The sequence below is a fragment of the Lissotriton vulgaris genome, chromosome 6 (assembly GCF_964263255.1).
Source record: "Lissotriton vulgaris chromosome 6, aLisVul1.2, whole genome shotgun sequence".
Lineage (NCBI taxonomy): Eukaryota > Metazoa > Chordata > Amphibia > Caudata > Salamandridae > Lissotriton > Lissotriton vulgaris.
In genome coordinates, this window is record NC_141694.1 from 696,476,881 (window position 1) to 696,503,084 (window position 26,204).

Consider the following 26,204-nt stretch of genomic DNA (forward strand, 5'->3'; position numbering starts at 1 on the left):
TCTTTTCTTTTCTTATAGTTGTTTTTCAATATAACAAAAGTCAGTTAAAAGCATACTAGAAAAAATATACATAACCAATAGACATGAGACTGAACAAAATGTTGAAGGCAAAGCGAGGCTAGCCATTTGAAGAGCGATCTGTCCGTCATTGCTGGAGCAGATTCGTGGGCGTTCCCATGATTTTTACTCATCCTGCCCCTTTGCGATCGTCAGGCGGCAGTGGGCGGTGTTTTTTTTTTTTTTAAACCTTTGTTTTCGCCACACTTCCAAAATGTCGTTTTCAGGGGTGGGTTGCGCGATGTCCCGCTGTCCGTTCCCGCCCCCCCTCTGCTGTCCGTGTGCCCGTTCCTGCCCCCCCTCCCGCTGTCCGTGTGCCCGTTCCCGCCCCTCCTCCCGCTGTCCATTCCCGCCCCCCCTCCCGCTGTCCGTGTGCCCGTAGGTGCTTGTTCTTATTCTTATCCTGGCCTCTTCTCGTTTCCCTTTTGCATTTTCTAATACTCCTCCTCTCCTCGAGTGCAGTCCTGTGAATTATTTCTTCCTTTCCTCGCCCGCTACATTTTCAACTTGTAATTATTACTTTTTCCTCCGTGTTTTAAAAAAAATATTTTCTTTGTTTTTAATTCGCTGTATTTGTTTGCCTTAGAATAATGTTCCACCAGTCTACTATATATTTCTTTGTCGCTCATCCCCTGGTCTGTTATCTCCTTGGCTGTTCCTTGCCCCTTTCCCTGGTTTTGCTAACCGGTGTTGCTAACTCCCCCCCCCCCTAGTACCCCCCCTTTGTGTTTAGCACGTTTCTTTGACCATTGCTTAGTTTGTTTGTTGTGTCGCGCGTGCCAATCAAGAGCCCTCCTTCTTTCTGCCCCTCACCACCCTCCCCTTAGCCCCTCGACCCGGGGCCATTCACAAGCCGGCTGCCCCTGCGCAGCCTTATTGCATGAAGTCTGTCTGAGGAGGCAAGAGGCTGCTGGCGAGCTGCCCGGAGCGGCGGCGGAGAGCGAGCCTAGCTCATGTCTGTCGAGGGCCCGGCCCGGCATGCTCCCACACAGGCCTAGCACCGACTCTCTGACGCGGAGTTGAGGCCTGGTCCGGCAGCTGCGCACCGGGTGCCTGTGGGTTTAAAAGGGGACCGAGGGGTGCAAGCGGTAGAGCCTGGGGTGAGCCGCACAGGCATCGTGGCTCTCAGGCCGGCTCTCTGAGGCAGACTTGAGGCCTGCTCCGGTAGCTGCACCTCGGGCGTCTTCGGTTTAAAAAGTGTCAGGAAGGTGCAAGCGGTGGTGTCTGCTGGCCCGGGGTGTGAGAGGAGTTTGACCTGTCTTGAGACGTCAGGTTGCACTTGGTCCCCTCTCCTCAATCCGCTCCGCTTCCGGGCTTAGCTGTTGGTGGGAAGATTAGTTTGTGAGGATGTGATGAAGGTAGAATTAACAACCCTCCGCCGAGCGTCAGAGATCAGCTCTGACCTCGGAGCCGATGGTATCAGAAGACGAAGGGTTCTCTTGTGGGGTCTTCTCTCCAGAACGTGGAAGATTTGAGGGGTCAGATGGGGTCAGCAGTCGCACCCAAGATGAGCATTGGAATAGACACCTCGCTGTCTGTGTGCCCGTTAACCCGCCACCCTCCCGCTGTCCGTGTGCCTGTCCCCCTCCCGCTGTCCGTGTGCCCGTCCCCCCTCCCGTCAGCACCGTGTCCCGAGACAGACTGCGCAGCTTCCAGCACACCAAGCGGGTGGGCAGCTACCTCATCGGCCGCAAGCTGGGCGAGGGCTCCTTCGCCAAGGTGCGCGAGGGCCTGCACGTGGTCACCGGGGAGAAGGTAAGGGCCCGCGTTTGGTGGTAGCCGGGAGGGGTGGCGGGCAATGAGGGGTCTGTCGGTGCTGTCCAGATAAGTAGCATAGAGTTGTTGGGAGAGTGTAGTTGGGGGGGGTTGTCTCGCACCAAAATGCTTTATTTTGAGCCCCTGACTTAGTGTGAAATGGTGTGGAAAAGACGAGGACACGGTTTTTGGTCTCAGTCCTGAGTTTTGCCAAAAGGATAGCTTCTCGGGTTAGTGCCTGGGCGAAACTATGCAGACATTAGTTTAGTGATGAGGATAAGGGTGCCCAAAACGCTGCCCAAACCTTTTGTGCATGTTATTTTGACGGCCATGCAGGTTGAGCCACGTGCAAAAAGCTGCCCCATACTGTGCGCACTTTTGGATTGAACCGGTTGTTTAACATAAAACAGGAGATTGGACGACACAATGCAGATAGGAAGAATACAATACAGAGGATAAAAAAATAGTAATGGGGACATCTCCTCTGCCCATCGCGACGCCCAGAGGGTTGGGGCCTCTGCTGCTTCGAGGCGAGTCCAGGGAGCTGGTCAGCCAGAGGACATGCCGGGAGACTCACACTGCTCTCCCGCTGTTGTGCTGGGTGTCTGTAGGGCATGGCGGGGCGCTGCCAGTGTCACCGTGTTGACAGCAGCGCACAGACTGGTAACATGTTCACCAATGCTTCACCCAGTGAGAACAGCTGATTGCCTGCCTTCTAGGCGCCCTTTCTTCGTCTGTTCAGCAGACAGCATCCAGTAGAGGTGTTCTGCGAGCTGCAGGATATTGCACTGGTTTGTTAGATGAACTCACAGGAAGCAACTCGTGCCCTAGTGACAGATCACCTGGTCACCGTTTGCAAGCTTTTGAGTTACTGCGGCAGCAGCTGGTAACTGTTACCAGTCGCCAGTAGTATACTGTAACATTATGTTGTAGCTTAATGTACAGCAATGAATATAGGGCATTGCTGGCATGCACACAGCGCGAGCAGAAACACGTCCGTTATCTGTGTTCCGTCCGGCATCGTAATGTTATATTGTTGCATGCTGTGTAGCGCAGAGTTTTTTTTTTGCGATGCTTGCATGCTTGCATGCAGACAGCGCAAACAAACACATCCATTTTGCGTAATCAGTAGCATAGTTTGGCTTATTGGTACTGCTTTTATTGGTATGTTCCGATGCTGTAGTTTGTCTTCACGTATAGCGCCTTGGGTAGTTATGCAGGTGACGCTAGTACAGCCAATGCTCGTGCACTCTGGGGATCGCAGCCATGTTCAGAGCTGAAGTGCGTGAGCAAATGTCACTTTCAGACGTTGTAGAGCAAAGCTTTGAACGTGCATAGTAGTCTCACTGCAGAGGCAAACAACTACGCAGCACATGCAGAGTCCCTTGGCAGCGCTGCTGCAGAAAGCTACTGGCATTGTAAATGACAATGCCATTTATTTATCTGTTTTCAAAACCAACACATAAATAAAAAGTTTGTCATTTACAATGCCAATAGCTCTAACTTTTCCAAAGGCGAAACCATTGCATTGTAAATGCTTGTTTCTACTCGAGTGGCAGCAAACTCAAATTAAATGACCACCTGCTCTTGTGCACCGCATGGTGCTTTTCACGCTGATTTTTCAGCGCTGCTTGTGCTAAGGACACTAAATTGCAGTGAGAGCAGCGCAAAATGCATATTTTCCGCCTGTTAATGGAACTCCGTGGAGTCTCACAGAGTTTTTATGTAACTTTGTGAAATTCTGTGGAGTGAAGCTCTACACATTCCGCCCACCCCTAGTTCTCTAACGCATGTCTGAAACAAGCTCTGATGGCCTAATGGAGGCAACTGTGTAATTCTACGTATTCAAGACACTCATCTGAGCATCCGACCAGCAGCACCCTACACAGAGGGAACTCCACCGCCAAACACAATCAGCCCTAATCATGGACTTAGAAAATATTTCATTTCTTTCCACTTGGAGACTGCTTTGGGATTTTAGAAAGTGCCTGTTTTTTTCTGTTTCATCACTCAGATGGTGGGAAAAGTAAAAAGTTGGGGTCAATAGATATTATAAAACAAATACACAGCACCTTAACAGAGGGGCAAAAACATTAAGTAAATTGAAAAGCAGTTGATGGGTTATCATAAAAGAGCAATGAAAGTTCACAACAATATTCTTCTGACATCATAAACGCTGCACAATCTCAGATGGAAACATTTGAAAACAGAATTCAATTACAATGAAAGATAAATTGTGGCAAATAGATAGTTTAATTCACAAAAAACCCAATGAAGTTAGTTATATACTTAAAAACCTGGACATTCATGAACATAAATATTATTATCTTTATATTGAAATTTAGGTCCTACATTGTCAGCAATTGGGTACCTATGTTGCCTCGGTGAGAGGCGATGAGTTGCAAGCCACTGTAATGAAAACATTGAGACTCACCCTTTAGGTACCACTCTGGAACCCATCAACCCGTACTTACCTGCGGAAGAGTTCCTCTGAGATGTTGTTGTTTCTAAATCATACACCTGAGTCTGCAACTCATCCACACGATGGAAAGCATCCAGCTTCAAACTGCGCTCCTGAGACAGCTGGCTTCTTATCTAAGGAAAGAAACAAATCAGTTCACAGAAGACTTGATATTCAAATTATGTTTTTTCTGGGTTTAAGCAATCGACTAAAGCAATGACAACATGTATACGTATACAATAAGTGAAATACTACAATAAATGTAATTTTGGGGTCAGAGGCTCTTAATGAACATCAAATGCAAAAAGAACAAATGATGGACAGAATGCTGAACAATGTCAAACACTCACTCCCACTACAAACATTTGGCCTAAATACATTGTTTTGTTGCTCACCATGCCATTCCAGTTAGGACCCAGCCATATGAAAATCAGTTTTCATCCTGCTCCCTACAGGAACAGTCCAGACAGACCTGCCAGGACATGTCCCCCCTGGACTGGAAACAGGCATCCTAGGATCAGTTTCTGGGAATCATCCCTCATCAGCCAGGATAACTTGACTCCGTGGCATGGTGATAAATGCAGAAAGAACAAATGATGGACAGATTGCTGAACTACATCAAACACACAATACCCTACAGAGATTATGGCCTAATTCCATTAATTTCTTCTCACCACACCATTCCAGTTTGAACCAGTCATATGCAAATCAGTCTTGATCCCACTACCATGGGAACAGTCCAGCCCAAACTGCCAGGCCAGGTCCTCCCGGACCAGAAACAAGCATCCTAGGCCCGGGTTCAGAGTATCACCCCTCATCTACCAGGGTAGCTTGATTCCAGTGGCATGGTGAGAACAGGGCCCACTTCTGGGCATACCCGTCCCACTGAGGGTGACAAATGTAAAAAGAACAAATTATGTATGGAATGCTGAACAATTTCAAACACTCACCCCCAAAACAGAGATCTGGGCCTAAATCCATAATGTATTTGCTAACGATGCCATTTAAGTTTGGACACAACCATGTGCAAATCAGCCTTGACACTGCTCCCCATGGGAACATCAAAGCAAAGCCAGTCAATTCTAAAAAGTGTTAATGTAGTATCAATGTATCATCATCATCATTATTTAGAAACTCTTGAAAAAGTCAGATTATGGATACTTATGGTAGAAACTAATTTTAACATTCCATCATGCAGTAGTGATGACATCACACAAAACAAATAATTAGATCTCTACAATACTGTTAGTGGCCATTGACTTTCAATTTTCTGTGTATATTTAATATAAGATGAGGGCTTTTCAATTAAAGATAGACACAGAAAAAGTACTCAATTAATTTGACAACAGGTGCCAGTCTACAGCAGATGCACAAAATAATTTTACCATCGATGGAAGTCGATTGGGGCAGTAAAATACACTGCAGAGGCAATCCTTCAGTACAGATTTAATAGACTATGTTAAACCTCAAGGGGGTTGCAGCAGTGCTTAGTTTGTAAAAAAAAAATAAGTGCCAGGGCCCTCAGAAGGAGACCACTGCAGCTTGCACAACCCATTGCCCCTGCCAGCGCTGCTAATGACAGCACCATCCCAACAACTAACCACCACACTCCTACAAGTGTGAGAATTCGGAGTATTATCCTGGACCCCAAAGCTATAAGATTGATTGGGGGCAGGTATTAGTTCTTTTTTAATGTATATCGAATTAATAAACTACTGTTGTTGTGCTAATATCTACATTAGACAAACATGGGCACCCTGTTGCAGACTCCCATAATTGCCTGTGTCGACAATTAAGTGCTAGTGCCGAGCACTGGAAACCACGAGTTGAAATTAAGCCCTGAGGTGCAGACCACTGTTTGATGAACATCTGTAATCTATTTACTTACCTTGTGTTTTTTACCAAAACAAGGCTTCTGTCAGGCACACAGTGACATGTGAAAATAGTGGTTTAAGATACTTATTTTGTATGTTTCGTTAGCGCATAACTATTGAAGTTTGTTTAGCCTTGCACTAAGTTTCATTAATGTTTTTCTTGTTTGCAACTTTGCCCAAAAATACTCAAGAAATAATGTTGATAATTGACAAAGCATTGAATGTATCTGAAGTGCATGCACAGTAGAGGAAACAGGATATTTCACTGGATGAATACTGGTCACAGGTAGTTTTTTCTCATAAGTGGCCCCATGGGTACTCTGATTTTGGATCTCACACCGATTTGAACACAATAAAAAGAAAATGAGTGCATAGACTTTGGAGAGCTGATCTTAAGTGACCATTATATAGCTATTTGTATGAAATATTATAGCTTTCCTAAGGAGAAATACAAATCATTTAATACAAAGCCTAAAGTATATTTGTGTGCTAATATCCTATAAGATATTTTTCCAAATGGCAGGTTGTCAACGGATTTCTTGGATACCGCATGTCCTTGCCTCAGTGTTTTAATTTGAGCTGGGGGTTCCCTGTGCTTGGCACCGGCACTTAATGTCAACTCTGGCACTTATCACTGCCTGCCACATGGTGGGGCTGTTTGTCTAATTTAGAGATAACACAACAGTCATTTATCAATTCAATACAATATACATTAGAAATTACTATTACCTGCCGCCAATGCCTTTCTTAAAATTTTGGGGGCCTGGAATGGTCTGAACTGTCAAATTTGTAGGAGTGCGATGGTTAGTAGCTGTGTCGGTACTGTTCTTGGCAGTGCTGGCAGGGGGCAATCTGTGGTGCAAGCTACAATGGCCTTCTGACTTAAGCACTGCTTCGCCTGCTCATATTACTAGCGCAAAAGTCTACCTTGTTATTGGCATGAATCCTAGAACTGTGTGATAAGAATCCTAACTGGTTTAATACTATGCATCTGAGAAACACCAGTTTTATAACTCGAGGACTCTCATACATACCTGTCATCAGAAAATAGCCAAATAATTAAGGAATAATAGTAATAAAATCGAAGGTTTTCCTCGAGACCCAGTTTCAAGACTGGCTCTCAGTTTGCTTTAATGTTAATATCTACAAAGCAAAACTTTGGTTTCTAAATTATTCAGAGCAGTGATTTATCACCGCCACATCAAATAGCAATATCCACCAAGCACTGCATTGCATCATAGGCAAAATAAACCCTAACACTTCACCCCACAACAAGGTGGTAAACCTATAACTTTACACAGCATTAGCATGAAACAAAACCCAACACTGCACTGCAGCTAAAGGACACTAACCTGGCATGCTGCAACAACACTGCCTCCTATGGACACCACCACCCACCCTCACACTGTAAAGCACCCTAGGGACAGTAACCCACCGCTTGTGCATAAAACACATGGCAGAGAAAGAGGCAGGTTTCACAGATATACAGCACAGTCTGTCCTCCTTTGGGCATGCCTGTGTTTGTATCTGTTAGTACATTAAACGGAAATTACTGGTATTGCCATTTCTTGTTCTTAAATAACATGTGGGCGTCTCCATAAAGGTACTAAAAGGTTGTGCATACAACTCAGGAAAGTGTGCACACACACGTCACTGCAGCACAGAAATAAATCTAGTTAAAGGAAACTGCTAGGGACTGGCTTCAGTTCATCTCCCAACAGCTACTGTTGCTATGTACTGCTACTTTCTATAATAAAACATTTCTGTTTGAAACGTTGTATCGTTAAATAAATAAGTAGTGCTTTAAAAATACATAGCCTAATAAAATATGATGTACAGTTTCACCACAAATGCCACAGTATCTACTCAATCTTTCATTCTGTATGTAACATGCCCACATCCAACAACTGCTCCCACTTGAAGTTCTGCCTCAATAGGTACTTCAGCCCGGTTTCAAGTTGTCTTGAAAGGAGACAGTAAGAAATTGGGTTATTGATAGAGGGGGTTGGAAGCCCCACTCAGGCAGCAACCACAATTCTCACAATGAACCACAAATCTTACTAAATTAACTTGTGCTTAACCATCTGGTAGATTGGCACAAATGCAGTCAGGTTCAATTTAAAGTGAAAAACACAACACAAGTAAATTCCCAAACCAATTTAGAAAAATAGAGTACATTTTAATAAATAAAATGATACCGTAACAACAAAAATGTAATCAATAAAACCAGATCTATGCAATTTCAAGGTTAGGTAGACATAGCGCCTAAAAGCACAAAGTTCATCTTGAAGTCACCTGGGGGAAAGCACAGGTTCAGGCCCAATGCGATGGAGTGTGGATCAAATAAAGGGACCATGTTTGCCCCACTGAAAAAGTGACCTTCTCAAAGAGACCTGTTCACAGTGAAAGAAGCCACAAGGAGCAGGGAGAGCATTGAGGATGGTCATTGCTATAGTCAATCAATCAATCAAGGACATTTGTATAGCACGCTACTCACCCGGAAGGGTCTCAAGGCACTGGGGGGGGAGGGGTCCGCTACTACTCGAAGAGCCAGGTCTTGAGGAGCTTCCTGAAGGAGAGATGATCCTGGGTCAGCCGGAGGTGGATCGGGAGGGAGTTCCATGTCTTTGCTGCCAGGTAGGAGAAGGATCTTCCCCCGGCGATGGCTCTGCGGATGCGTGGTACGGCGGTGAGGGCGAGGCAGGTTGATCGTAGCTGGCGGGAGGGCGCGTAGAAGGTCAGGCGGTTGTTGAGGTACTTGGGGCCCCGGTCGTAGAGGGCCTTGTGTGCGTGGGTGAGGAGCCTGAACATGATCCCAGGATGAGGACTTCCGTCTTGTCTGAGTTCAGTTTCAGGTGGCTGTTCTTCATCCATTCGACGACGTCTTTCATCCCTTTGTGTAGGCTGGTTCTGGCGGTGGCGGGGTCATTGGTGAGGGAGAGGATTAGCTGGGTGTCGTCGGTGTGGGAGATGATGTTGAGGTTGTGTTTGCGTGCGATGGCTGCGAGAGGGCTCATGTAGACGTTGAACAGGGTTGGGCTGAGTGATGATACTTGTGGTACGCCGCAGATGACTTCGGTGGCCTCGGATCTGAAAGGGGGGAGGCGGACTCTCTGGGTTCTCCCGGCTAGGAACGAGATGATCCACTCCAGTGCCTTCTCTTGGATTCCGATGTTGCTGAGGCGCTGTACTAGGGTGTGGTGGCAGACAATGCCGAATGCTGCGGAGAGGTCCAGGAGGATGAGGGCTGCTGTTTCCCCGTTGTCGAGCAGGGATCTGATGTCGTCAGTGGCTGCGATGAGGGCGGTCTCGGTGCTGTGGTTGGCTCGGAAACCGGACTGCGAGAGGTCGAGGGATCCGTTCGTCTCGAGGAAGGCGGCGAGCTGTCTGTTGACAGTCTTCTCAATGACTTTGGCAGGAAAAGAGAGGAGCGAGATGGGGCGGTCGTTCTTGAGGTCGGTGGGGTCCGCTGTTGGTTTCTTCAGGAGGGCGCTGAGTTCGGCGTACTTTCAGATCTCCGGGAAGGTGGCGGTGTTGAAGGAGGTGTTGATGATGTCCTGGAGATGGGGTGCGATGATGGAGTCGGCATTGTTGAAGACGTGGTGGGGGCAGGGGTCGGTTGCCGATCCGGAGTGGATGGTGTTCATCGTGCGGGTGATGTCTTCGGTGCTGACTGGGGTCCAGGCGCAGAGGGTGGTGGTGGGGGGGGGTTGGTTCGGTGGTTGGGTGCGTGGTTGGTGCGCCGAAGCTGTTGTGTATATCGGCGATCTTGCGGTGGAAGAACGAGGCGAGTGAGTCGCAGAGGTCTTGCGAGGGAGTGATGTCGTTGTTTCCGGGGTTGGGGAAATCTTTGACGATGCTGAAGAGTTCCTTGCTGTTGTGGGTGTTGTTGTCCAGTCGTTCTTTGAATGCTGTCTTCTTGGTGGTGCGGATCAGCTGGTGGTGTTTGCGGGTGGCGTGCTTGAGGGCCGTCATGTTGTCCGTGGTCTGGTCGTGGCGCCAGGCTTTCTAGAGGGTGCGGCAGTTCTTCTTGGAGATCTTGAGTTCATCGGTGAACCAGGGGACTTTCTTGCTGCCGGGTCTGCTGGGAGGGTTCTTCAGTGGTGTGAGGTTAGTAGTGCAACGAGCAAGTCAAGAGGCGGGCTGTCATGCTGTAGCGTGACGAGCCAGTCAGGCGTTGTGGATGGTCGTTCCTGGAGCTTAATGTTGGCGGTCATGTCGGGCTGTCACACTGTAGCGTGGAATGCATATCTGTAGAGTGAAGAGTAGGGTTCACAGGAGCTTTGCATTGGCAATCGTTATAGATGGCAGTGTCTTGGCATGAAGGTGCCTGTTTGCAGTAGTGAAGAGCCCTAACTTTATGATTTCAACTTTTTTTTTTAGGAGGAGCTGAAACTGATACCAGCCAAGGGTCGAGGACCTGGGGAAGCACGTCTTGAGTACCAGGAACTCACTCCAGTAGAGGCCAGCAAGCTCAGACGCGTCCAGTTGCAGGTCGAGGCAGATCCAGTGCAGTAGGTGAGCTGGGAAGTTGCAGGAAGGCTTCTGGAGATTATTATATACCTGTAGCTCACACAAAAGGTCAGTCAAAGGACCGTTGGAGTAACTCAGGATAGCCTGGAATGAAGGTAAGCAGGCCCACTCAACCTTCTCACACAGCAACGCAGTCCTCAGCCGGAAGGAGTGCTCTGATGAGCGCCGTGACTCGCTCTTCGCTTCCGAGCTGAGTGGTCGCTCCCCTGTGGCTTCGGTATCGTTGTGCAGCGCATCTGATCTGATCTAGAATCTGATTAATATCTATTGCCTGCTGTGTGCTTTGATTGCCGCTGCGTGCTTTGATTGCCGCTTTGCTCATTTGCATTGTTAAATTGCCAGCGTGACTTTGTTGCAGAATTTGCGCTCAGATTGCCGCTTTGCTCATTTGCATTATTAAATTGCCAGCGTGACTTTGTTGCAGAATTTGCGCTCAGATTGCCGCTTTGCTCATTTGCATTTTTAATTTGCCAGCGTGACTTTGTTGCTGAATTTGCGTTTTCCCCCAAGCGCTCTTGCCGTTCTGACCCCTCCGCCTCCATTTTGTTGTTGTTGTCCTCCTCCTTAGCCCGCCCCGCCTCCCAGCTGAGCCGCCCTCGCCCCTCCCCCTCTACTATCCATATATGACAGTTGCTTCTGCGCGCAGCGTTCACGCGCAGCGATCGCGCCCCATTCGCGCCGAAGGTGCGCCAAAGGACCGCGCCCAGCGCCAGACCCCCTGGCCCCCACACTGCCCAACCATCCCGCATTACATACGATGCCACCACCCTCCTAGCCCTTAACCCCGGCCGCTCCCCCAACTGCGTCCAAGCCGCTCCTGGACACACCCATGGACCTTTCTCATGCTACTCCTGCAAATTCATCGGCACCGTCAATAACCCCGCTACGATCACACCTCTGATTCCCGACCCCAAACACCTACAATGCATCTTGCTCAACACCCGATCGGTCCACAGGCACGCCATCGACCTATGGAATCTACTAGATACCTTCTCTCCAGACATCGCCTTCCTCACAGAAACATGGATGAACGCCTCCTCCGCCCCTGACATCACCATTGCCATCCCAGAAGATTATAAGATCATACGCAAAGACCGTACCGGCCACACAGGAGGAGGAATCGCTATCGTCCATAAGAAATCTATCCACATCTCAACCAGCTCTGACATCAATCTCGCCAACTCTGAACACCTTCACTTCCAGATCCACATCGACCCCAAGACCACACTCAGAGGCACCCTCCTTTACAGACCACCAGGACCCCGCGCACAATTTAGTGAGGACATCACGGACTTCATCACTCCACACGCACTCCCTTCCAAAGATTACATCCTCTTGGGAGACCTCAACTTTCACCTTGAAAAGATCAACGACCGCAACTCCACCACCCTTCTGGACAACCTCGCCAACCTCGGACTTAGACAACTGGTCACTTCCCCCACCCACATCGCTGGTCACACTCTCGACCCTATCTTCACCTCCAGCAATCATGTCTCCTTCAGCCACACTACGGCTCTCCTCTGGACTGACCACAGCTGCGTTCACTTTACCTACAACAAGTCCAAACCCAACAACCACCCCCAACCAACTCTGCAAAGAAACTGGAACAAAATCACCATCGACCAGATCTCCTCATCGCTTCTTCGAAACCCCCCAGCCCACCCCTCAAACCCCGACCAAGCCGCCTCCAACCTCTCCCTTTGGCTATCCAACAGCGCCGACATCCTAGCACCACTGAAAAAGCGACAAAGCAAACTTGGCAGCAAGAAGGCCTCATGGTTCAACGATGATCTTAAGAAATCCAAGAAACTCTGCCGCTCCCTTGAGAAGGCTTGGAAAAAAGACCCAACCACCAGCACCAAGGACGCCTTCAAAAACGCCACCCGCATACACCACCAACTGATCCGAAAGGCCAAGAAAACCGCCTTCAAGGAACGACTAGATAACAACGCCCACAACAGCAAGGAACTTTTCAACATCGTCAAGGAATTTACCAATCCCTCGGCCAACTCTAACGACATCACCCCCTCTCAAGCACTCTGCGACTCACTAACCTCATTCTTCCACAACAAAATTGCAGACATCCACGACAGCTTCGACAACCAACTCGGAGAACAACCCTACCAACCATCTACCGGACCTGCACCCCCCTCGAACACCCTTAATGACTGGAACCCTATCTCCACTGAGGACACCATCCGCCTGATGAACTCCATCCACTCAGGATCCCCCACAGACCCTTGCCCTCACCACATCTTCAACAAAGCAGACTCCATCATAGCACCGCACCTCCGAGACGTCATCAACTGCTCCCTCAACTCCGCCACCTTCCCGGAAAGCTGGAAACACGCAGAACTTAGCGCCCTTCTGAAAAAACCCACAGCGGACCCCACCGAACTCAAAAACTACCGCCCCATCCAGCTTGCCGCCTTCCTCGAAGCCAACAAATCCCTCGACTCCTCACAGTCCGGCTTCCGAGCAAAACACAGCACTGAAACCGCCCTCATCGCAGCAACAGACGACATTCGAACTCTACTGGACAATGGAGACACAGTCGCCCTCATCCTCCTCGACCTCTCCGAAGCCTTCGACACAGTCTGCCATAGCACCCTTCTACATCGCCTCAGAAACATCGGAATCCAAGGAAAAGCACTGGAATTGATCACCTCGTTCCTCACCGGAAGGATTCAGAGGGTCCGCCTCCCACCATTCAAGTCAGAGGCCACTGAAGTCATCTGCGGCGTACCACAAGGATCCTCACTCAGCCCTACCCTCTTCAACGTATACATGAGCCCCCTCGCGACCATCGCACGCCAACACAACCTCAACATCATCTCCTACGCTGATGACACTCAACTGATCCTCTCACTCACCAAAGACCCGAACACCGCCAAAACCAACCTGCATGAAGGAATGAAAGAAGTAGCCGAATGGATGAAACACAGCCGTCTGAAACTGAACTCAGATAAAACAGAAGTCCTCATTTTAGGTACCTCCCCCTCCGCATGGGACGACTCTTGGTGGCCAGAAGCCCTTGGAAAAGCACCCATCCCGACAGACCACGCACGGAACCTGGGCGTCATCCTAGATTCCTCACTTTCGATGAACAGACAAGTCAACGCCGTCTCTTCATCTTGCTTCAACATTCTTCGCATGCTCAAAAAAACATTCCGTTGGATCCCCACCGAAACTAGGAAAACGGTCACCCACGCTCTGGTCACGAGCCGACTGGACTATGGAAACACCCTCTACGCCGGTACTACAGCTAAACTCCAGAAAAAACTCCAACGAATCCAAAACGCCTCAGCCAGGATCATATTAGACATCCCGCGTTAAGAACATATCTCCGATCACCTGAAAAACCTCCACTGGCTTCCCGTCAATAAGAGGATCACTTTCCGGCTCCTAACCCACGCACACAAAGCACTCTACGAAATCGGACCAGAATGCCTCAACACACGACTGTCCTTCTACACCCCCTCCCGCCAGCTACGATCAGCCAACCAGGCCCTTGCCACTGTACCCCGCATCAACAAAACCACCATGGGAGGTAGATCCTTCTCCTACCTGGCAGCTAAAACCTGGAATTCACTTCCCACTTACCTTCGCCTTACCCAGAACCACCTAGCATTCAGAAAGCAACTTAAAACGTGGATATTTGACAAGTAATTCCCCACCCCTCCTCAAGCGCCTTGAGACCCTCTGGGTATGTAGTGCGCTATATAAATTCTTTGACTTGACTTGACTTGACTATCAGAAGGTCCAATATTTATCATGTTGCCTGTCTTCGTGCTGGTGGAACACCCTATCCTACCCTCACATCTGGTTCTGGAAAGTTCTTCCCTTCCCCCGTCAAGGCTCCAAACTGCCTGGGGAGACAATAGGCTAGTGTCAGGGTCCATTGTGTGTGTTGGAGGCGACCCCTTTGAAGTGTAAGTGTGGCAGGGCAAGGCACAGCTCTGCCCCCAGCTACCCTAGCAGGATGGCCCATCCTGTTCACAACTAGCCCCTTTGTGTCACTGCCAGGAGGGAACACAAAAATCCAACAGCAGAGCAATTCACAGTAATGTGACCCAAGACACTGCCAAAAGGTACAAATGGTTAGGATAAGAAGATGCCAACTTTCTAAAAGTAGAAAAGCAAAACAAGAGCTGGGTTGCACTCTGAGTAAACAAAAGTATGATACAATATAAACTGAAAAAACGAAATAGTTTTCTAAAGTGTGCACCCTCTGGAGAGGCTCCGCACAGCCGCCCAATTCAAAGTGAAAGAAAAAAACTAACATTGATGTCCTAGACACAAGGTGCACTACTGTTATTCACTGAAATAGTGTAACCCATTTACATTGGATAAGCAAACGAATTTCAATACTATATATCCAAAAACTTAATCCAAGAGCAACAATCACAGTGTGAAAAAGGCCATCATCCAATCATCACTGAAGTGCTGAATGTAGCTCGTTGATTTTTATTGTGCAAACATAGGCACATCATAGGACAAAATTGTTTTGCATGGGCTAGATGGTGATTAAACAGTTCCCACGATGAATAAACAATTCTCAATGCATTTCCGCCATGAACAGTTGCCCTTCGTCAGGGGAATCTACAAACAAGTCATTGTTACAATGAATATTCAAAGTTCAATGCTTAAGAAAACAAAAATTCAAGAAAGGCCAATCAATTCCATGAGTTGGACATCGGAAGAGTAAACCAGAGAAAATAAAGACTTATCACTGGAAACAATTAAGTAAGAATTGCCGAAATGTTAGCCCTCAGTGAAAAACAAAATGTGAAAACAAATGTTTGTTTTTCACGGAGGGCTGACATTTCGGCAAGTCTGCCTTCATTGTTTCCAGTGATAAGTCTTTATTTTCTCTGGTTTAGTCTTCTGATGTCCACTTTACTGGGGACTTACATGTAAACTAAATGTGACAATTATGCATAGTCCAGTTGGATCATTTTTGAGGGAGAAAGCACAAGCTCTCAGCACTGTTTAGTAGGGGTAAAGTGAACAGCTTCCTAATGCCAACTAAAAAAACTCAGCGGATTCATAAATCCAACCAACCAATGAAATGTCACCACCTGAAAAATCTTGATTGATCGGCAACCTCAACAAACAATCTGTCATACTATTCTTAGATCTCTGAACAAATTGAACTCTGACGAACCATCCGTCCATTGGTTTATTCTGTGGGATACATTTTCCACTTCTCTGCAAGTGAATATCTGAGACAGTAGTCGATGGTAGGACCTATTTACAAATGGTATCCCACATAAGTAAAATTTAAAATGAAGAATAGTCCAGTACACAGCCAACGCTTTCCGTTCTATCACTGAGTACCTTTCCTCAGCAACTTTCAACAAGTGAGAAGCACTTGCCACCACATTCACCTCGCCATCCACCACGTGCGACAACACTGTACCCAATCCCTTGATGCTAGAATTGGTAGATACTGTTGTTCTCCTACAAGCATCGAAATAGCTTCCCAATATTTGACAATGTGTTCATATTAGCTTTCCCCTTTTTTTAAAATAAGAGTCAATCTGGTCGTGGAGATCCTTTCATCATCTATAATCTCCCCCTTATTCAGATGCATTTTGTATGGAGTCTGTGTGAGTCTGAATGTGTTTGATTGGTTTGTGTGAAACTGATGCATTTATGTGTTTTCCAGGGTTCTGTTTTGTCAAGTAATTTTATACATGTAAATATGTACTACAGAAGAAAGTGGGGGGGGAGCTACGTCAGCAAGCAAGATGGCTGCTTAAGCTCCCGGCTCCGCCGACCTCCGTAACCCGCCACGATATCCTGTACGCTATCCTGATTTTACGCCCAGTCTCTGTGTGTCTGAACTGATCCACACTCCGATGGTGAAATCCGGACATTTTTATCGGCTTGTTTGACAAATTTCCACCGAGTGGAAGTTTGCGGCCTACACCAGCGGTGAAGCCGGGGCCTGGAGTACTTTCACAGCCGGGCTGTAGTGCAACAACATCGGCCAGGAGGATTGGGCTGGGTCCGGTCAACCGGAGTGGAGGCCTTAATTCGGCCCGCAATTGACTGCAATCGTTTCCATCGCTCAGCATCGACCGAGGGGTGAGTCAGCTTGCTGCCGGCTGCGAGTGGGGGCCCCGTCCCGCGGCCCCGTCTCTTGGTCTTCGGGGCCCGGCGGTTCGGGGTCTCTGATCTGCGGCCTTCACCGGTGTGTACCACTGTCGCGGACAAAGACTGGTCACCCTTCGCACACTGCACTTTCGTGGTCTTGCCTGTTCCCCCGAAGATGCCAGATCCACCCGGGGAGGTAATTGCGTCAGATGTCGGGCATGAAACTATGAACCCGACGGTGCATGAACTATCAATGAGGTCGATATTAACTGAACTTTGGGCACTTCACTCACATGTGGACACTTTGGTGAGCAAATTGGATACGCGCCTATCCGCGATGCTCCGGACGGATCCGGGCCTGGCCCTATCGTTGGAACCGGACTCTACCGCCATTCATACCGCAGCCATTTTGATTCCCCTGAGAGCCCTGTGAGGAAACAGGCACTGGAACCATCAGATCATCCCATGGGAGATTGTGTTCTCGAGGATCTCAAGATCTTGCTCAACCCTCCGCCACCACCGGCTTTGGAGATGACATCGGGCGCGCCCCCCCCGGAGACTTTTGTTTGTGACTCTCTATCTTCTTTGTGGTCGTCTTCTCCTTTCCTGGCGACGCTGCGACTCCTGCGCAAGATACAATGGATCGGTTCAACTAGGAGGGAGAGTCCGTCTACGTCTACAGTCCCGCTGGACTCACTGCCTGTCGGTAGCCATGGACTGCTATCTGATGACTTTCTGTCTCTTTATTGCTTCTTTTTGGGACTTTGGGTCTTGTTGGGAGGGGCTCGCGTTCTGGTTCGGAGGGGCCAAGGTTGATACCGACTGGATCGGTAATGGTTGGCATGGCGTTTATACATGTTGGACTCGTAATTGTTTGCTCTAAGAGGCTGGGCGGTGTTACACGGTACCTTCTACTTTTATTTATATTGTCGTTTTACATCTGTCTTTATAATGATACGGGGTGGCTGTCTCAGGCGGGGGTCTAAAGGGGCCGGGAACCTGCACGGAAATGCCCACCTCTGTTTCTTCTCCTACCTTTGGGGTTTTAGTTATTAGGGGCGACAGGCACGCTGCTAGTGGGGTTAGGCTATAGCCATTTGCAGGGGTGCAGGGTGGGGGGTTGGATGGGGGGGTGTTTATTTTGCCTTTTTTAGGGCTCGCCTTTCCTATTCCGTAGGAATAGGAAAAGAGCCCTAATGCAGCCAACCCATACTTCAGGCCAAGCAAGGGCTCTCCAGAGGATTTTGGGAAGTGCACGCCTCGTGCACGAGCTTGCCTGAGCCTTCTGCCTATCAGCCTGCCAGTTCTCCTCCCCTAATTATTCACTTCACTGACTCTGGCTCTTCAAAGGCTCTGCTACCTGCCCCCCCCCCTACCCCCCACCCCTGCCTGCACTTCCCGGCCGCTTGCCTTCTGTCCCTTAATCTCCCCGTGACTCCCCCCTCACCTCTCCCACCCCATGACTCCCCCCTCACCTCTCCCACCCCACTGCTTCAGGCCCCCACCATTTGCTCAGGACATTGCTTGTTGTCAGTGACCTCTTACAATGCTATGCCATCCCTACGTGCCTATACTCCCCTCCCTCCGTGTTCCAGCCGCTGTGCCTCAACTCCCTGCTGGGGAGTGCCAGCAAACCCTACACTTGTTTGCAATTCGAGTTTGTTCCGATGCTTGGAGGGAGTTCTTGCTTTTAGAATAAATTGACGTGCATTTTGAAGTCGCCTTTCACGCGCGTCCTTCAGTTTGAAATTGGGGAGAAAAACTTTTTTATGTACTGGGCTTTTAAGGGGAAGCGTGATAGTCATTTCATTGATGTTAAAGAGTAATGACGTACTTTCAACTAGTTCTTTTTTCAATCTTCCAGTTAATGTTTACTTAACCGGAAAACTGTCAAGGGTCATCAAAAATAATGGAGTCTGACAGTAAATATACCTGAAAAACGAGCTAGAGTTTCCATGCCGCGGCACCAAACCGTAGCAAGTACCTAACTTCCCTTTTAAAACACCCGCAGACACCAGAGAAGATCACCTGACATTTTTCTCTCTAAAACTGTTCAAAACAAAAAGTCCATACAATGAGGACTTTGTTAAAGTGCCCATAAAAGTCCGGAAATGTATTCCCATTAAAATCAGCTGGGAAATGGCATTGTGGCGATTTAATATCCATCCACGCAGAGTGAGATTATTACAGGTCTTGAAAAAACATTTTTATAGACACCCTCCTTTGAGCGAGATGTTTATTATCCACACTGTTAAGTGTTTGTCTTACCTGAAATGGAGGTGTTTTACCATAGGCAGTTTACTAGAGTCAAACACTGTTCGGGTTCCTCTGTACAATGAGCCACGAGGAGCGCGGGAAGTGGATGGTGGGTGGCAATTGGACTCAAAGCGGCCGGTCGCTTTGATGTTCGGATAAGCATCAGATAAGGATCTGTCTGGCCTCGAACACCTTTAAGCAGCGGCAGCCTGCCCTTCACACGCCGGACTCCCAGCCAGCCTGTCTCCGAGTGCCAGCACCAAAGAGGGGGGTTTGAAGCCCTAAATGAGTATTCCTTAGAATTTTTATGGGCGCCCCTTGCAGCTCGCCTGAAGAGCAGAGTGTGTGCTGGGTGACTGGCAAGCGAGCAGCAAATCCAACAGGCTGCTGCAGTGAACTGAAGGGACGAAGGAATACGATAAATCATATTTATAATAACAAGACGACAAACTGTTTTATGACAGGTGGGGAAGACACCGGAGCTGTCGTGAAAGTTAAAAAAGAAACTTAAAGATAATCACACAACGCCGAGAGGAACATATCTTCAAATATTCGTGCCTCATTTAGACGATATTCAACAATTGTACCCAAGACAGGATTCCTCTTTCCATTTTTTATCTTGCAATATTATACTTTTTGGTAGAAGCCGGGTTGCTTCGAATCTGGAGCGGATTCACTTATTTTTCAGCTCGAAAAGTGCTGCGCATCAGGCACTTTAGTGTAAATTCTCTTTTCCAAACCCCACACAAATACAATTTTATGTATGTATGTGGATAGATTTGTATAATGCTCGCAGACAGTCGTACATTACAGATCGTGTCATTCCCACACCCCTTTGCCTCCAGAAACCCCAAATGCACCCTGCTCCTGCCAACATATTTTGATTTGTAGAAGGTATATCTGTTTTAGAGGTAACTCCAAATTCAGGTCTACAGCGTAAAGCACTGGCAAGGCAGAACAAGCAGACCGCCCACCACAAACCCCCACCTCCAGTGTCCATAGAAGGGCAGCAAAACCACAGCTGATTATTCGGCAATCACCAGTTCTTTTTTGCAATTCGAGTTTGTTCTGATGCTCGCACTCACTCTACCGCCCTCACTCTACCGCCCTCACTCTACCACTCTAACGCCCTCACGCTGTCACTCTGCCGCCATCACTCTACCACTCTACCGCCCTCACGTCCTCACTCTACTGCCCTCACTCTACCACTCTGCCACCCACACGCCCTCACTCTACTGCCCTCACTCTACCACTCTACTGCCCTCACGCCCTCACTCTACTGCCCTCACGCCCTCACTCTACCACCCTCACGCCTTCACTCTACCGCACTCACTCTACCACTCAACCGCCCTCACTCTACTGCCCTCACTCTACCGCACTCACTCTACCGCCCTCACTCTACCACTCTACCACCCTCACTCCCTCACTCTACCGCCCTCACCCTACCACTCTACCGCCCTCACTCTACTGTCCTCACGCCCTCGCTCTACCACCCTCACTCTACCGTCCTCACGCCTTCACTCTACCGCCCTCACTCTACCACTCTACCGCCCTCACTCTACCGCTCTACCACCATCACTCTAACACTCTACCGCCCTCACGCCCTCACTCTACCGCCCTCACGCCCTCACTCTACCGCCCTCACTTTACCACCCTCACTCTACCACTCTAACACCATCACGCCTTCACTCTACCGCCCTAACTCTACCACTCTACCATCCTCACGTCCTCACTTTACCGCCCTCAATCTACCACTCTACTGCTCTCACGCCCTCACTCTACCGCCCTCACTCTACCACTCTACCGCCCTCACTCTATCACTTTACTACCCTCGCTCTACTGTCCTCACTCTACCGCTCTACCGCCCTCACTCTACCGCCCTCACTCTACCACTCTATCGCCCTCACTCTACCACTCTACCACCCTCACTCTACTGCCTTCACTCTACTACTCTACCGCCCTCACTCTACCACTCTACCGCCCTCACTCTACCACCCTCACACCCTCACTCTACTGCCTTCACTCTACTACTCTACCGCCCTCATGCCCTCACTCTACCACCCTCACGCCCTCACTCTACCGCCTTCACTCTACCACTCTACTGCCCTCACGCCCTCACTCTACCACTCTACCGCACTCACTCTACCGCCCTCACTCTACCACTCTACTGCCCTCATTCTACCACTTTACCACCCTCCATCTGCTGCCCTCACTCTACCACTCTACCGCCCTCATGCCCTCACTCTACAGCGCTCACTCTACCGCCCTCACTCTACCGCCCTCTCTCTACCACTCTACTGCGCTCGCACCCTCACTCTACTGCCCTCACGCCCTCACTCTACCACCCTCACTCTACTGCCCTCACTCTACCGGCCTCACTCTACCACTCTTCCGCCTTCACTCTACCGCCCTCACTCACTCTATCACCCTCACTCACTCTATCGCCCTCACTCACTCTATCTGCTGCCCTCACTCTACCACTCTACCGCCCTCATGCCCTCACTCTACAGCGCTCACTCTACCACTCTACTGCCTTCACGCCCTCACTCTACCGCCCTCACTCTACCGCCCTCACTCTACCGTCCTCACTCTACCACTCTACTGCCCTCGCACCCTCACTCTACTGCCCTCACGCCCTCACTCTACCACCCTCACTCTACTGCCCTCACTCTACCGGACTCACTCTACCACTCTTCCGCCTTCACTCTACTGCCCTCACTCACTCTATCATCCTCACTCACTCTATCGCCCTCACTCACTCTATCGCCCTCACTCTATCTATCTATCGCCCTCCCTCACTCTATCTATCACCCTCCCTTTATCTATTGCCCTCCCTCTATCTATCTATCCCCCTCCCTCTGTCTATCTATCGCCCTCACTCTATCGCCCTCCCTCCCTCTATCTATTGCCCTCCCTCTCTTCCACCCACCTCCTTCTCTAACTCCCTGTTCTCTTCTCTTCTCCCATGCTGATCTGCTGCTCTCTTCCACCCTGCCTCCTTCTCTAACTCCCTATTCTCTTCTCTTCTCCTGTGCCGATCTGCTGTTCTCTTCCACCCCACCTCCTTCTTTAACTCCCTGTTCTCTTCTCATGTGCTGATCTGCTGCTCTCTTCCACCCCTCCTCCTTCTTTAACTCCCTGTTCTTTTCTCCCATGCTGATCTGCTGCTCTCTTCCACCTGCCCCCTTCTCCAACTCCCTGTTTTCTTCTCCCATGCTGATCTGCTGCTCTCTTCCACCCACCTCTTTCTATAACTCCCTGTTCTCTATCTATCTATCGCCCTCAATCTATCTATCTATCTATCTATCTATCTATCTATCTATCTATCTATCTATCTATCTATCTATTATCTATCACCCTCACTCTATCTATCGCCCTCACTCTATCTATTTATCGACCTCACTCTATCTATCTATCGCCCTCACTCTATCTATCTATTGCCCTCACTCTATCTAACTATCGTCCTCACTCTATCTATCTATCTATCTATCTATCTATCTATCTATCTATCTATCTATCTATCTATCTATCTATCTATCTATATATCTATCTATCTATCTTTCTATCGCCCTCACTCTATCTATCTATCTATCTATCTATCTATCTATCTATCTATCTATCTATCTATCTATCTATCGCCCTCACTCTATCTATCTATCTATCTATCGCCCTCACTCTATCTATCTATCTATCTATCTATCTATCTATCTATCTATCTATCTATCTATCTATCTATCTATCTATCTATCTATCGCCCTCACTCTATCTATCTATCTATCTATCTATCTATCTATCTATCTATCTATCTATCTATCTATCTCCCTCACTCTATCTATCTATCTATCTATCTATCTATCTATCTATCTATCTATCTATCTATCTATGTATCGCCCTCACTCTATCTATCTATCTATCTATCTATCTATCTATCTATCTATCTATCTATCTATCTATCGCCCTCACTCTATCTATCTATCTATCTATCTATCTATCTATCTATCTATCTATCTATCTATCTATCTATCTATCTATCTATCTATCTCCCTCACTCTATCTATCTATCTATCTATCTATCTATCTATCTATCTATCTATCTATCTATCTATCTATCTATCTATCTATCTATCTATCGCCCTCACTCTATCTATTGCACCACCACAGCATCACTCAGGGGCACCATAACATCACTCAGGGGCACCACAACATCACTCAGGGGCATCACAAAATCACTATGCGCTACTACAGCATCACTGAACGCCACAGCATCACTCGTTGCCACCACAACATCACTCAGAGCCACCACAGCATCAATCTGTGCAACTATTCAACAACAACTGGTTCAAATATGTTCTCAATGTGTCAAGCTTTATTACAAATGTCACAAAAATATGTTAATATTTCACTTCTGTTCTTGGATTTTCGCCACAATAAAATACACTGAACATAATCTTGACAAAAGTTATTTACTGAAGTTTAAGCTATTGCCATTATAAATTACAATAACTTTTATTTAAGTATTAATTATTTTTTTTTAAAAAGCATTTGTTATTTGTAATATCAATACATCAAAGTCACGTAAATACAAAACATGTTGCATTACAAATGCTATAGGTGTCACATTTGCAAAAGTTAAAAGTATTGGGATTGTAAATGACAAAGCTATTAATTTCCTTATTTTCAAAACCAACACATAAATAAAAAAATTGTCATTTACAAGACCAATAGCTCGAACTTTCCTAATGCAAGACCTATTGCATTGCAAATGCTTGTTATTTTCTATGGCCTTTCTTTCTTTTTTCCTTTCCCCCCTCTTTAAGGATCAGTATAGCTATGAATCATCTAGACTCTTACTGTGTGCTCGTATTTTGTGCTGACGTTTTATGATATCCTGACTTTTAGGTGGGGGGGCTTGGAGTGCCGGAGCAATATGGAATATGACTTTTGTTGCCTTTCGTACAGGTCTTGATGCTCTGGTGCCACCATTTATCGTAGTGTTTCTTTCATGCAAATCCTGTTTTTACCCTGTCCCCCGTATTCTGTTTGATTTTATAGCACCTGATCCTCCCATATAAAATGTAAAATGAAACCTTTATCTCATCCTGTAACCCGCCTGTGCGTTCTTAAATACAACTCTTATCCTGTATCGCTGCCGGACCCCGGGACTGTCGGCCGATGAGCCGTTTTGTACATTAATATTGGAAATTTTAAGTTTCTTAGCGGCCGGCCCCCGTGGTTGTAGGCCCGTACTTGTATTTTTATTGAATGCTACAATAAAGGTTTAAAAAAAAAAATATGTACTACATATATGTGATGTACTAACAGGAGTGATGTTGATTTCTGTTATGTATTCATTTTTGGAGAAAAAAAATGAAAAAAGAAAGGGAAAAATATTACATTTTATAAAGTATATGAAGAAATGAAATAATAAAAGAAATGAGAATTGAATTTCAATTGTTGAGTGTCAATGATATGATTTATTGTGTTATTGAGCCCATTGGTGATTAAATCCTTAATGGAATTAATGGATAGGCCATTAGGGAGTGCTTCTAGTACCTTTAGCTTCCCAATACTGTTCTTCATCTCAGTAAACGCTACCCAACATTCCTTCATACACTCAAATTATTGATTCTTTTTCAATAACAAATTCATGGTAGACCTGGATGGAGCTCATGGAGTGATTCGGCGGAGGTATCGAAAAACTCAGCCGAAATCCGCTGAGTTCTGTGAGTGGGCAGAGTAGAATTTGCTTTACTCTGCTTATGCCTGACAATCTGAACAGTGCCACAACTAGTTGCCCAAACCTCAAATACATGGTTAAATTAATGTTCAGATCAGAAGGGTCTGAGCAATACTCTCCTATCTGGTGACGTCTGCTGAGGAACTTCTCACCCCGTGACACCAGCAGTTCAGCCTCATGTTGACCCCCAGATGGAAAAGTGGGCTTGCTGCACCCGTGGACAGGAACTCGGCCGCAAAGAGAGATGACTGAATTGGAAAGGGGCTCATTGTGGGCTAACAACTAGCAGACAGGGAATATCACCCGATTTGGTATACACACAAACACTAAAAGGGGGCAGAGCACTTCTTGAGCGGGGCTAGTAAGATGAGGTGAGGGTCACAGAACGAACAGAAGGGAATAAAATAGGCTTACCTGATAGGTTATAAGGTCCTGGCTCCTGGTCCTGGGTGCACCAGACTCTGTCCTTGCTCGCCATAATTTATGAGGCAGGGAACTTGTACACTTCTCTGAGAAGATAGGATCTGGTGGGTCACCCGGCTATACCCCGACCGCCTGTCCAAGCCATACTGGTGTATTGGTTGACCAGAGGTGACTAAACCCCGCTCCTCAGCAGCTTCTGCTGCACCATTCGCCCCCAAGAACCACCCAGTCTGAACCATCATTCTCGCAACTTCTTCTACTTAGACCGGCCTCATAAAAAAATCGTGCCTTGTTGGTGGAGTGCTGTGGCACATATCCATGTCATGCCCCTAGACTCGTGCACAATTTGTTGGGTAAACCCAAGTGCATGTGCCGGTCTACGCATTAAAGAAGACTGGGCTTGGGTGACCAAATTTATATTATCTAGTATGCAAGATACAGTGTATGGAGACATTTAGAAGACATTTGTTTTTGGAGATTGGGGAGCAGTAAACTCCGCTATGCTGCGGTAGTGGAGTTTTTGCTGAAGTCTGCTCTCTAAGTCGAGCGCGGAGTGGGCAAAACTCTATGAGCTCCACCCGAGGAGAGAAGTTCACTGCCCACCCCTATTTCATAGGCTGTGAAAAGCTAGCAAAGTATGCTAACCCCATGAATGAACACACCTGATCCTTGCTCTCTGGTGTTGCTGCTACCACAATACTGTTAGCCAGTTTGGAACTCATCCCTTCTCCCAAAATAGTGTGACCTAAATAGGTTACCGAAGTTATCCATAATATACCCTTCTCTTTCTTAATGACCAGTCTAGCCTCTTGTAACCACTCTAACAATTGCCACAACTGCCTTTCATGCTCATTTTTATCTTCACCATAGACAAACATATTGTCTTGGAAAAATAACACCTTTTGAAGTCCCTCCAGGATTTTCTTCCTTACTCTTACAAATGATGTTAGGTGTTGAGAGAGCTCAAACTGAACAAATTGTATCAGTACATCAGAATTGCAAGTAG

At 47.5% G+C, this 26,204-nt stretch overlaps 1 protein-coding gene across 1 annotated transcript in view; it reads right to left on the reverse strand.

Annotated features, from left to right (window-relative positions):
* The window catches only part of LOC147707857 (uncharacterized), a 910,329-nt gene that overhangs the window by 58,414 nt on the left and 825,711 nt on the right, over nucleotides 1–26,204 (reverse strand). The window contains exon 45 of the mRNA XM_086925682.1: nucleotides 4,287–4,407. Within this exon, the coding sequence (XP_086781808.1) occupies nucleotides 4,287–4,407 (121 nt within the window). The remainder of the gene's footprint in view (nucleotides 1–4,286; nucleotides 4,408–26,204) is intronic.